At 44.0% G+C, this 13874-nt stretch overlaps 1 protein-coding gene across 1 annotated transcript; it reads right to left on the bottom strand.

Annotated features, from left to right (window-relative positions):
- Window positions 1–319: 319 nt before the first annotated feature.
- RRS1 (ribosome biogenesis regulator 1 homolog) lies at window positions 320–2119 on the bottom strand. Its single transcript, XM_032126751.1, has one exon. The coding sequence runs from the start codon at window positions 2039–2041 to the stop codon at window positions 953–955; it is 1089 nt and encodes a 362-aa protein (XP_031982642.1). The 5' UTR covers window positions 2042–2119; the 3' UTR covers window positions 320–952.
- Between the last annotated feature and the right edge of the window lie 11755 nt (window positions 2120–13874).

Here is a 13874-nt window from a genome sequence, read left to right as displayed (position 1 = left end):
TAACCACTCAAAAACATCAAAGTTTGAAAACCTAATTTAATTGAGATTGCTAAAACTTGTTTTACTAACTTTCTTACCGGGAACAGCATCTTTCCTGTATCTAAGCCACACATTGAGACAGCAGATTTTTTTTTCTATTTCAAGAGTATATGTGACACTACAAAGTTCAAAAGAGTAATGGGCAGAAGTCTGAGAGAACTTCTACTACCTGCTCTCAAGCTGCTTGGTAAACACTGTAAGAATATTTCTATAAAATGATGGATTACTGTTACTAGAAGAAATTTAGGTTTTAACCCTTACAATACAAACACTTTTCTGCTGAATTCAATGCCTGGTCTTTATTGACTTTATTTTTTAATCAATAAAATGCTTTAGAAAACCTGTACAATTTCTTAGGCCCTGCAAGAAATCCATACAGTAAATTTCCACGTTCCTTTTGTAACTGAACCTGAATACCAGAGAGCTGAGCGGCAGAAGTTGGCTTACAGAGCACGAGCTCCACCGTCAGGCCACTTGCCCAAGGCAGAGAGCAGCAGCCACATCCTTCAACTGGATCTGTGGCTGCTAGTCATCAAAACTCCAGGTCACGTCTGCGGTCCACCCCCAGCCCAGCTACCTGAAAATGGGACAGCTTTGCTCAGCTTTTGTCCTGGCGAAAATGCTGCAGGCCAACTGTGAAGCAACATTACCTGTGAAACAAGTCACTGTGAAACTGCCAGCCTGGGGGGAACCGGGGCTCCCGACCCCCTTCACAGGACACCAATTTCCCCTGGATGGAGAGCACAGCTCTCCTTGTCTGCTAGCTAAGAGCCAAACGCAGGGTATTTTATAAAGGCCAGAACGCATTTATTGACAGATACGTGTGTGAATAGAGCACGGGGCAGGAGGCTGGCAGCAACAGTCCCTTCCCACGCCTCGGTGGGCATCCCCAGCCCATGCTACACACGGTCCCTCACGCCTTCTTTCTCCTGCCCCCGCCGGTGCCCCCGCCCGCAGGTTTCTGCTGCTGTGGCTGCCGCCGGGCTCCGCTCTTCTTGCCGCTGCGCCCAGGCCGCTGCTGCCGGCGGCCGCGCTTGCCCCGCTTCGACTGCTTCTTGCCCTTGTTGGCGGCGGCCGCCTCGGCTTCCTCCTGCCGCAGCTGCTTGTTGACGGCGCGGGTGATGTCGAGCACCGGCTTCTTGCTGCCCATGTCCCGCAGCAGCTCCAGCTGCCGGCTGCGCTCGGCCGCCAGGTTGCCCAGCAGCGGCTCGAACCGGCGCTTCTTGCCGCCGCTGCGAGAGGGCGGCTCCGCCGGCTCCTTCGGCAGCCGCGGCTGGAAGCGGCCGAGCGAGGCGGTTGAGACGCGGGCGACGCGGGCGACCCGGCGCAGCTCGTCGCGGTCCTGGTGGCCCGTGGGGTGCAGGGGCGCGGCGGGCACGGCGCTCCCGGCGCGGTGGGCTCGGGCCAGGTTGCGCAGCCGGTTCAGCTCGTTGCGCGCCACCCGCTCCCGCTTCTCCCGCCGCAGCCGGGCGAACTGGTCCTCCTCGGGGTCGGCGCCCGCAGGCACCTCCGCCAGCCAGGCGCGGGACGGGTCTCCACCCGCCCGCCGGTAGCCCCAGCGCCGCCGCCACTCCTTGGCCTGCTCGTCCCACACCAACGAGGTTTTCTTCTTGCGGCGGATACCCTTCAGCCGCGCGAACTGCTCCCAGCGCGTCGGCGGCCGCGGCTTCGGCGGCGGCTTCTCTCGCGGCAGGCGGAACGTGGGCTCGGGCAGCTGTGCTACTAGCGGGCCCCCGGCGCCGCCGGCGCGCTCGGCCGGCAGCTCCCAGAGCCGGGACACGAGCAGCTGCGTGTTGTCGCGAGCCAGCGCCCGCAGCAGCGCCTCCCGCCGCGGGCCGGCCCCGCGCAGCGCCGCCGCTGGCGGGGGGTTGCGGTCCACCGCCAGCAAGTTGCCCAGGTCGTACTCCAGCTCCAGCTCCTTTTCCACGGTGATGCTTCGCCGCTTCTCCGCCTCCTGCTCCTCGGCGGCCGCCAGCACCGCCTCCACCCGCACGGCCGCCATGGCGGCGGCTCCACGTGCAACCAGCGCCGCCGCTGCTCCGGGAGCGCGGCAAAGCTCCGCCGGGTCAGCGCACCGGAACGGCCGGGCCCTTGGGGGCGGGGCGGGCGCAATGCCCGCCGGGAGATGTAGTCCCGTTTGCGGCGGCCCGCCAGAGGGCGCTGTGGCTCCCCACAGACCTTCGGGTCCGCGGCCGCCGCTGCGGTGTCACCGCGCCTCAGCTGCTCTGCCGCGGGACCCTGCGGCCGTGGCTTATGGACAGGTGCTTCCAGTCACAGAATCACAGAATCACAGAATCAATTAGGCTGGAAAAGCCCTCTGAGCACATCAAGTCCAAACTGTGACCAAACATCACCATGTCAACTAGACCAGGGCACTGAGTCTTTCCTTTAGGGACAGTAACTCCACCACCTTCCTGAGCAGCCCATTCCAATGTTTAATCACCCTTTTGGTGAAGAAATTCTTTCTAGTATTCAACCTGAACCTCCCCTGGTGCAGTTTAAGATTATGTCCTCTTGTCTTGTCACTGGTTGCCTGGGAGAAGAAGCCGAACCCCCCTGGCTACACCCTCCTTTCACACAGTTGTAGAGAAGGATAAGATCACCCCTGAGCCTCTTCTTCTCCAGGCTAAACAACCCTGCCTCCCTTGGCCGCTCCTCATGGGACTTAACCTTCTGGACCCTTCACCAATGATAGTGATGAAATCCCCGGTGGCTCCCAGGCTGGGGTTGTGTGAGGTTCAGGGTGGCCCCAAATCTGTCTCCTGCTCCCACCACGAGGTGGTGCCGAGGTGGAAAATAAGTGGGAAGAGCCAGCACATGACGGAAGGCCAATGCCAAAAGCAGAGGGGTGGGACCATCGCAGAGTCAACAGGGCCCCGCAGCTTGCCTTGCCTGTGCCTGCACTAGGGATGTGCCATGGCATCCAAACACTGCAACTGAGACACAGGAACTGACTCTTCCCTTTTTTTTTTTTTTTTGTGGCTTGTTAGTTTGTTTGTTTGGGGGCTGTTTGTCTGTTTGTTGATGATTTTTTTAAAGCATATGCTTCTGTCTGATTCTCCTTGCTGTGGAACAGTCCCTCTAAGTGCTCCTTTGCAGGACCAAAATTCAAGTACTGTATTGCAGCTCCACAGAGACTGACACAGGTGTTGTGGGTAAATCTCCCCGCAGAGAAGGGAGGCGAGGAACAGCATTTGGGAAGCAGTATCACCTGGCAGATGTCTCAACAGACATAATTATAAATGAGGTGATCAGGGTGATTTGGCATGCATCTAAAGGTCAGCTGGGTCAAAGATACCTCCGTGATATTTTTAAACAAATGGGCTACAGAAGAATCCTTTTATAGCTATACAGTGATTTGGCTTGTGTGGCCATGACATTTTGAGCTGATCCCTGGTGCCCTAAAGACAAGCTCATGATAGCACTTAGCTGTAGTTGAGGGAAATGATGGGTGTTTTTATACAAGGTACAATTCTCTTCTAAGTTAGTATCTTTGCCTTTAAATTAGTTTTGGAGTGACGGAAATGATTCTGAGTGGAATACCACAGTAGTGTTGTTGAAATTAAAACGAAGTGCCATGTCTGTAAGATGAGGACAAATAGCTGATTCTCAAATTCTAATGGCTAACATAACACAACTTACCCACAGTCTAACTAAGAAAATTTTTTTCCCCAAGTCAGCCGTTTTCAGCATGATTTGTGTACTATGGAGCAACAGAGTCCCTATGTGTTTAAATCCAAGCTGGTTGGCATGGACTATTTTCTTGTTTACCACAAGATGGCATTGGATAATATTTTGTACCCTGTCTTGGACAGCTCATATTTTCACCTGGAATTGCAGATAAAATTAATTTTAAAGACAGTTCTTTGAAGAGATGCATAGGCACTATCTAGATTTAGGCATAAATTTAAACTTTTGTACTGCAAGGTGCCACTGTTTTGGCAGTCTGGTCGGTACCTTTACACTGATCCATGTACCCTCCTGTTTTATCCTTATGCAGCTAACTCTTGGAGTTCTTTTGGTCTGTGTTTTTACGAAGTCCAGAATGCTTCAGGCAGATGCCTTGGGCTGAGGGGACATAATTGGTAATATCTATTGCACTTCCAAAGTTGCTTGAACTGTTAATGATTACCACTAGAATAGCAGAAGGAGTGCATGCCAGGAATTATCTTCTTGTTTTACCTGAGAACATGTAGAGGAATCTCAGAAGGTAAAAATTACTTTCTGGAAACTGCTGTTTTGATCTGCTGTGTTGATCTGAATTCCAGCCTTTTAATGTATTCCAGGAACCTGCACCTCAGAGTGTGACCCTGCTTTTGGCGTTTGCAGTTTGTGATTTCCCAGTGTGGTTGGGAAGGTGGTAGTTGGAAGAATATTGGAATAGATTTGTAAACAAAGATTTGTAAATAGTCATGGATATTTTGGGAAACTGTCCCATTCTGAGGAGGAGCTTCTGAACTTACTGTAGTAATGATAGTCATGCTTTGAGCTTGTGCTCCCAACTTAGAACTGGGGATTACAACCAGATACATGGCTTCTGTTAAGGGAGTAGGTGTGTGTGTGTACTTCTGCAAATCTGGGCTTTCCAAAAGATGAAAGGGTAATACCAATGTTCAGTTATAGAAGCAGCTTTTAGGAGATGAATGTTTTTATTATCTCATGTTTAATTTAGCTTTTAAAAAAGACTTCTCTAGCAATTTTTAAAATAATGAATTTTTAGAAGTGTTTATTCATTTTGATCATCTCTGTTCTGGGGTTCCTGTGTTCCTTTTGGCATATCAAATACCACATTTCACAAACTGCCTGTGGGCTGTGCTTAGCTATAGGGCTTGACAACAGCTAACTGTGGGCACTTACAATCCATAGATAATTAAACAATTTCATCTCTGCTCTCCCTTTCCTTGAGGTGCTTTATCTCTTCTGTATGAACAATAGCCATATATGTCATAGTATGTGCATATATGTGCTTAATGCTGTACTGTTTGCTTGCTTTCTTTACTGTGAGGTGACCAGACAGGGTTTGGATGCTCTTGCAAAGTGCAGTTTTTCTTTGGGGTGAAGAAGGCTGTAGAGTTTTGCGTCTTTTTTTTTTTTTTTTTTTTTAACCACATGAAAAATTTAGCTGCATGAGAAACATAAGATGGCAGAGTATAATTTGCAGAAACGCTTGTCCAAAAGATTATTTGAAAGCATAATGCAGGATATACGTGATGTACCAAAAGAACTACAACATTGGTGTAATATACTGTCAGGTTTGTTTTTCTTGTGAGAAAGAATAAAGAATTATCCTACTTAACTTATATTTTTGTAGTTTTTGTTCAGCTGGGCTACAGCTTGAAGTTTGTGTTTGATAGCAGCTGCTCTAATGTACAGGATTCATGTCTCACTGTTAGTGATACCATTAACTTAGATTAACTCTTCAAACTTTTGCCAATTACCTCTGGATGGCAGTAGATGTAGTTACAAGATGATTCAATCAATTCACAAGCCTGCTGTGAGGATTGTTATGAAGAACACTTTTATCAGGCAAACTCAAAGTACTGATAATTTTGGAAAATAATAGAAAGTGCCCTTAAAATATCCCCACTATCTCCGAATTATTCCCTTCCACTGACTTTGTTCAGTACATTTTGAAGTAAAAATCTGTGCTGTAGGATTTTTTTTGAATAAGGGAGTTGTTTGTTCACTGAAGCTATATTAAGTACAATTTATGGACCCAGTGCTGCTTCCTGATACATTTTTTTTAATCCCTGTATGATACATGTCATGTATTTCAGCATGTATTCTATTTCCTGGGACATATAAGTGCTTTTTCAGTCGAAATAACAAAACATAGGAATACAAATTTGGCTAAAAAAAGGCTCTTTCCTACTCACTAGTCCATATAATGTGAAAAAACTGTCTGTAAGGAATAAAAAAACCCACAAAGATTGAAGGCACCATCTTTTATAAAATGTGAGAGTTGACTTCAGCAGTATAACAAAGATACATCTGGTAGTCAAAGCTCTTCTTATTACAAGAATTAAATTACTCATTGCAGATAATGGGGCATTCCTTTTCATAGTTTCACCACTGTAAGGCCTTACTAGGAACCTCATAGGGAACATGCTTAATTCTAAGCGAGTTATGTTGATGGTGATGATATTATCTGTGCTCACACATTTAAAAACATTTCTGGTTGGATTGTAAATGAGCAGGATTAAATTTCCTGTCCAAAGATTTAACGTGATTATAGCAGAATGCTGTATTTACGAAAAAAACCATGCAGATGAAACTCAGGAGGCTGTAGCTCTAGTTCCAAAACCTAAGACTAGGTAGTTTGGAATGCAGTTACAAGTGGATAGCTAAGCAGAGCCTGATTTTTGGTGCAGAAGCCAGAACATAGATAGCTGGTGAGATAGCAGGGAGATTTGGATGACTGCAGGCACTGTGGAAAGTGAAGGGTGGACCAGAACCTATTTTCATCATTTGACTGGTTGTGACTGTGTGGTTTCACTGAACTGATTTTGGGTAAACAAAACAAAGCTAAGCTAATTTGAGGCCTTCCCAAGTGCTTGATGCCTATCTTGCTATGCATTAGGGAATCAGACTGAGAACAGATTGTGATGTGGTTTGCTTTTTTATGAGCTTAACTGTGACCTGATTTTTGTTTGAAAAAGTTTTCTTGTAGCACAGTCTTAATATTAGAAATACCAGCAATGGTGTGGCTTGGTTTTGTTGGGTGTTTTTTAGGATAATTTGCAGAACAGAACGAGAACTTTACCAGGCAGTGATGGAAAGAAAGGCAACATAGTAACACATTCCTTTTCCAGGGTCAGTCCTTCTTATCATCTGTCTAGAGTAGACCTACTTTTTGGCATAAGATTACTTCTACAAGTTAAAAAAAGCCAATGAACACATTTCCTTCTTTTAGAACAAATCTGTTATGCTCAGAGATTTGTCCTTGATTAAGTGTGCACTTGTAAACAGAAGAACAAAACAAGTTCCTCTGTTCTTGGGTTGGGTTCACGGTTGGAATTATCTCCAACATTGGAAGCGAGATGAAACATATAAGTCTTCATCCATAACACAAAAGATGTGCCATAGTCACTACTGATTTTTGTTGGCAGAAGGACATAAGATAAAGTAAATGGAGCAAGAGGTTCAATACCATGAATCTGAGAGAAGGGTAAATGTATATCTGCTGACAATGACCATGCCAGTTCCTATATTCTCTTGCTTTTGTGAGTCAGAAATAATCCATTTCCCAGCAGTGGCCTTCCTGGGACATGTTTTCAATAGAAAATCTCATCCTTTTATGTGCATGTACAGATACTCCATGCACGTGATTAAACCTATGCAGGTAACATCATTCACTTATTGCAAGAGATACAAATATTGATTTTGGTAAAGGAAAAAATATGAGACCTGATCTTAAAGCAAGACAATGCAATGCACTCAGGACCAGGATTCTTCAGGAACCTATTGGGGAAATTTGTATCTGAGACTAGGCATACATCCAAGCATCATTTCATACACATACCGCAACATTTCACACACCTCAACTGCCTGAATCTTCTCCCAGCCCTTGCTGGATGACATGGAGATGCATGCTGAAGTCCTGCTTGTCAAAGTCAGTCTTCAAAGCCTCAGCACTACTTGACAGCAAGAAAAAGGCTTCCCAAACATGGTTTGTAACCTTTTATCCTCCATGTTTCCATTCATCAGCAAGGCTGATCTGTCAGGATGGAATTTTGTCCTCAGTGTGGTTTTAGACCATTTTGTTCTTAAAGATACATTAAAGACTTCAAGGTCTTGCTAATAGATTTCCAGTTTGTAGTTATTAATGAAATGGGAAAGAAATCTTGGTTTAGATCTTTTTGTATACATAAATAGGGCACTTTAAAGGGTCAATCCAAGATATTAAGGAGGATTTCAACTACATGTAACCACAGGTGACTTTTGTAAGCCAAGAATCATCTGTAAACTTCTGTGATCTTCTACCTAGGATGTATATTGTGGCTTAGAGTAAATTAGGAGAAATTCTGTTAAACAAATGTTATTAATTTTGAATGTCATACAGCCTAGGGCTGTGGCTCTACATCATTACCAAGTGACGACAGATTTGGTTAAAATAGTTCTTATGCTGAAAAAGAAGTCCTAGAGATTAACATAGTCAATTCACACATTTTAGGCCATGCTCACAGGGTAGCTGAATCAGCATAGCTTCTGGGATGGGGTGGGAGTGTGAATTCGTGGCTAGGCGTTTGAGAGGGAACAGCAGTCTCTCAAACTGGTTTTTTTCCTGAGGGAATTAGCCACAGCTTCACTCACAATCAGGGATGTGTTCCCTTGGAGAAGCAATCATGGTTTGTATCTATACAGCCTACCATACCTCTTCTTGAAGACATCTGTCTTGCAAAGGTGGCTTAACTGCTCATGTAGCTGCAGAGATCTCCCATCCCTCTTCCTGTAGCAAACAGAGCTCACAGCTTGCTGTGTTAAGGGAAAAAGGCAGCAATTTGTTGTTACCTTATTATAATATACTATAAACTAAACAAGTTACTACATAGATTGCTCAGTCATTCCTGCAAAAGGTTTGGGAACATCTCAGATGGGTGGGGTGGGAATAACTGGAAGCAGGAATGATGTTGGCCATCACAAGGTAACTTCCCTGCTGCTGCTGCTGCTGAATCAGAGCCCTCAGAGCTGGGGCAGGAAATCCCTGTCCTAATCTACAGTCTTGAGTCCTTGGAGGGGATAAGACTCTCTGAGCTGCTCAGAGCCTCCCTGATGCTGCCACAACCCCAAATCAGCTGTTCTGCACAGTGCATCTTTATTCTTTTTGTTTTCTGCGATGTGCCTCTGTTCCTCAGCAACTGCACTACATGAAAAGGGACAAAACAGGATAGATTCTCAGTTTCCAGAATCTTACAGGTACTGTGAGAACTGCTCAGTCTATAATTTTTCTGAGTTACTGAGGAACTTTTAAAGCAGGGCAAGGCAATTTTGTGTGTAGCAGTAGTTAGGAGCAATAAAAGGAAAATAAATAAATATATTCACACAATAAATTAAAGGCACAAAATGGAAGGTTTGTTTCTTTAGCCAAGGGTGCACAAATTACTTAATCCACAACACTGTTAACTGCTGGGTTAAAACCTGTGGATTTCTCATGCAACTGATGTTCAGTCTTTGCTTCTGGGACTACATGTCAGTGTGTGGAAATACAGGCATTTGCTGGGCTGCATTGCTGCTCCTCGTTGCCCCTTTCTCTATAGCATTTACAGGGCCAAGCACATACATTCTCTAGCTGCCCAAATATCCCTGGCTCTGACAAAGGACATCTTCCTTTTCTCTTGAAGATGATGTTACACTTGCCTCCTCTCTGGGCTTCCAAATTCTTGCTTTGCTTCATCCAGAACACATTATCTGGAGTGCCTTGGAGGTTCTCCACGAAACCCATCACCTGGATCTTTGTTTTCCTCTCGTCACTTTCATTCCCTTCTGTTGTTCCTTTTTCTTCACTGCATTAAAGCATATACAGGATCATAGGATAGTTTGGGTTGAAAGGGACCTTTAGAGGCCACCTAGTCCTAACTGCCTGCATGAGCAGGGAGATCTTCAATTCAATCTACAAAGCCTGTTAAGCCTACTGTATTTACTTACTTGCTCCTGTATTTGAAGCTGTTCTTCATAGCCTGTGTTCTACCCTGATCATGCCCATTAGTGTTTCTAGTTACTTCTTTGATGCACCAAGCTTGAATTCCCATGATCTCTGAGGCAATCAGCCTGCAGCCTGTCTCTGGACTGGTTTGTTGGTGGTCAGAACAGTCATGTGCAGTGTCCAGGTGTGTCAGAGCATGAGTTTCTGGTGCAGGTCTACAGAGCACTTCTGGGAACCTGGCAAACGTACCTACCAAATTGTGTGAATAAGCCAGGCTGAACTTTCCTATAATGCACCTATCTAAATGCGTAATAAGTGTGAATGGTGTGTAAGTGTGAGAAACAGGTGTTGGTAAGTTTGAGAAAGAGCTGATGGTAAGTTTGAGAAATAGTTGAGCTGTGAATGAAGCTTGTGACTCAACCCTTATTGATGTTACTTGTCAATTAGAGGATCGTGGAAAATCCCAGCTGTACATTTGCTGTGGGCAGTGTTTTATATTGGAAAGCAATTGCTTTTCACTCACTTGGTAAGGCCTTTCCTGGGTTTTGTATCCTACACCAATGAAAATACAGACATCTACAATCAGAAAGATTAGATGAAAGAAGAGGAAAGCTACATGGAAAAATACTTCATAAATGCCTCTTCGAAGATCAGTAGGGAAGAAGGAGGTGAGCAACATCTCTTTAAATAAACGGTTTGAATGACCACAGCTTTTCCTTCACTCCAATTTACTCAAGCTGTGCAAAACAGCTCTAGATAAAGCATATTCTCATTATGGTTTTGCTGATTAGAGAAAGAAAAAAACAACCCAGTAGGTGATTTAGGACTGAATGGAGAATATTCACACATCATGTTCAGGCTATGGATTATTATGATGGAAGCACCTGACACTAAGCCTGTCTTTTAAATTAACCCTCTAAACTCAAACAATTTGAACAAAAAGAAAAGTAGATGGATACTATCGAACATCTTATTAGACAAAAAGGCTGGGTTTGGATTGGAAATTCAAAGATTTGTGGTCATCATCTCAATGGATTTAGCAGTGGTTTTCAAGGTGGCATGAAATCTTTGTTTTACATATAAGGGAAAATGCACTTTGACTGCAGTATTGATTGCTGTCCTCTGGGGGAAAAACTGGATCTTGCTTTTATGCTTTTACATCTAAGTTTGCATTTTCTGTGTAAATCACATTAGTTTAAAATTACATACAAATAAAAAATAATATATCCTGGCAAACCTGTTTTCCTGCCTCCCTTCAGCTAGCTACTTTTGTTTTGTAAGCTAGCCACTCGTGTTCTCCCAAGCAGACTATATTAAGCATGAATTTATGAACTTTATGAACTGGAGCTTTGATCCCTTCCTTTTAGAAATCCACCAATTTTTTTATATGCAGATTAGCTGAGATGTGATCAAACAGGACACAGGCTATGCTTCTGTGTTTGTTTCACTATAATTTTGGAAAATTTAGCAGATTGTTGCAAACTTGCTCTTTGCAAAAGCCCAGATGTACAAGCCCCCGAAATGACTTGAAATACTCCTTTGTTTTGCTATCTTTCAGGGTGCTAGCATGACAGCAATTTTCAAGGAAAAGTTTCTATCACATTATGCTTCTGTCTGAAAACTGAGGGGATGGTACAGCTTTCAGGGTCCAGAAAACATTTTGACATTAAATGTGTGGCAGACTTTTGCTGTAGCAGCACTGAAAGCACACTAATACATTACCACTTGTGTTAGAGAAGAGCAAAATTTAGCTAGATTCCCCACATGTGGGCAGTGAGTGGGGCTTGCCAAGATAATGAGAGCTAATGGTAGATGAGAACTGTTCAGACAAATCAAAATATGCTGACTGCTACCTTGCTTCATCTCTCAGCTTCATCTTTAGCTGAACTAGGTGGGGAAATTCCTCTTGTTTGCAGCCTGATTCAGGAAGGTACTCAGGCACATGAAGAGTCCTACTGATTTAAGGGTTTGAAGGGAGGTTTGCATTTAGCTGCAAGTTTCGAAAGCAAAATTCTCCAGTAGTGTATGTCACTGAGCACAGAATCGTAAAACCCTGCATTCTCTCCGTGGTATCAGCATGAAGGAGCATGGGTGCCAATAGAACAGGGATTGTTGGATGTGTGATTTGTTTCAACCTACGCAACCTTTGGGAAGTGCCTGCCATAGACACTTCATGTATTTGTTCTCAGTGTGAGTCCACCTATGCGCCTGTTAGGGTTTCTCAATGAAATTGTTCTCAGCTAACTTTAGTACAACAGAGTCCTTGAGTAACTGCTGGCCATGTACATCACTTTATAAAAACTAACAAATGCAAGGCCAAATAACACGTTAATTACCACTTGTCAAAACAGAAATGCTCTTGTGACTTTTTTCTGTATGGTACAAACTACTTTTTGAGAGGTTATTTAAATTCATTATGAAAGCTATGTGGGACCTGATGCAGAAAGCTTTTACAAACCAAATTCTCTCATTGTTACTGTACAGGTCTACAGCCTGATCCTTGACAGGTGTAACTTGGTGTTGCCTTAAGTTGCATCAGCTTTGCCAGCTATCTGAGCTGCTTTTGTGCACAGCCTCTCAGTGAGACTAATTAGAAGGCCACAGCTTTGCAGCATCTGGCCAGAGAGTTGCTCTGTTTTGTTTGTTTCTGAGGGTACAGTTAGGGCACAGTTAGGTACAAAGATGTTACTAATTGTCTGAGTATCTGCAAGATACTCTGAGGTAGGTACCCTCAGAGAGTACAGTTAAGCTAAGCAGTTGAAAAGGGTGTGGAAGGGGAAAATAATCATGGACTTCAGACAATTGGTGACATTCTCGTAACTTGCATTACATACTCACACAGGCACTGTGAATGAGACCTCAGGAAGGCAGCTTTTCCGACCTATTCCCTACAGTTTCCTGAGATTTTTTTTTAAGTTTTCCCAAGAGAACACATTAGTGTTTGTGGGCTGGAAGGATTGTGTCAAGAATTCAAAAATCACACGCAGCACTGAGAAGGGGAAGGACCTACAGAAGTTTGCAGTGATAATTGTGCCTCTAAGCCATCCTTGTTTGTGGTTGGTTCTTCAGACTTTTTATTCTTTGTGCTGTCCCCTGAAAGCTCTCAAATGTGCCTACATCTTTCTTAGGCTTTGATACCCAAAATGAAAATCAGTAACATAACTCCCAAGTCTGGCCAATGGATGTCCTGCCTTCATTTTAGTACCCCAAAGAGTAAGAATGGCTTGGGATTTTTTCTCTTTTTTCATATGCTTGATTCATATTCAGCTCATGAGGCAGTATAACATCATTTTGTGCACAACTGCTGCCTAATGAGAGCTTCCCCCTTCTAGAATATAATACAATAGAGAATATAATATAGTCCATATTAAATTAAATTGGAAACAGTAAGCTGAGCGTCTCAATGACTTATTAACTCTTGCAGTCCTGACCTGTATGAGATGACTAAGGCCTCATGGAATGGGACCAGCTTTAATTTTCTGATATCGTAGTTGCATTGCATAGATGAATAGAGGAATATTGAACATGTAGATCAAGTGAAGAGCAAAATAGCAAACAGAGTGAGTGAACCCATCTGAATTCTTCACTCAGAAGTGAAACTGGCAGGGAATTGTGAAACTGGCAGAGAATTGGGAGAAAGGACTGCAAAGCTTCAGAATTTTCTAGGGTGCTGCTTAGAAAAGGCAGGGTGAACAATCCCTTTGGCTGCCACCAATGGCAAGTCCTGTAGTGGTGATCAACAACACTTTTTGTGGAAACCTTAAGTAGACCACAAAGTTCTCAACAAAGACAGTTTGAAATGTCAAGAATGCTGCAATTGACAACAGAATGTCACTTGGGAAAAAGCACATCTTGACACTAAAGCAGATGGCAGATGAGACAATTGAGCACTATGTCATATAGCTGTACAATAAAGCAAAGTCATATGAATTTAACCAGATAGCAGCCTAATTTGTGATTTAATAATTTGTCTTCTAATATATCACCAGGTGAAAACAGGGTACGGGAAACTCCTCTACCATGAATAGTTGGGGCTGGCCTGACCTAATGAAAAACTGTGCTCTGTTCCTTGTTATAAATTCAGAACTGGTACTGGAACTGTCTTTCAAGAAGAAGGCCTAAGCTGTCAGAGTTTTGAAAAGTGTGTATGAACAAAATCCTATATATTTTAACTCTACAAAACATGTAGCCA

The sequence above is a fragment of the Corvus moneduloides genome, chromosome 1 (genome assembly GCF_009650955.1).
Source record: "Corvus moneduloides isolate bCorMon1 chromosome 1, bCorMon1.pri, whole genome shotgun sequence".
NCBI classification, from domain to species: domain Eukaryota; kingdom Metazoa; phylum Chordata; class Aves; order Passeriformes; family Corvidae; genus Corvus; species Corvus moneduloides.
This window is presented reverse-complemented; position numbering and strand designations above follow the sequence as displayed.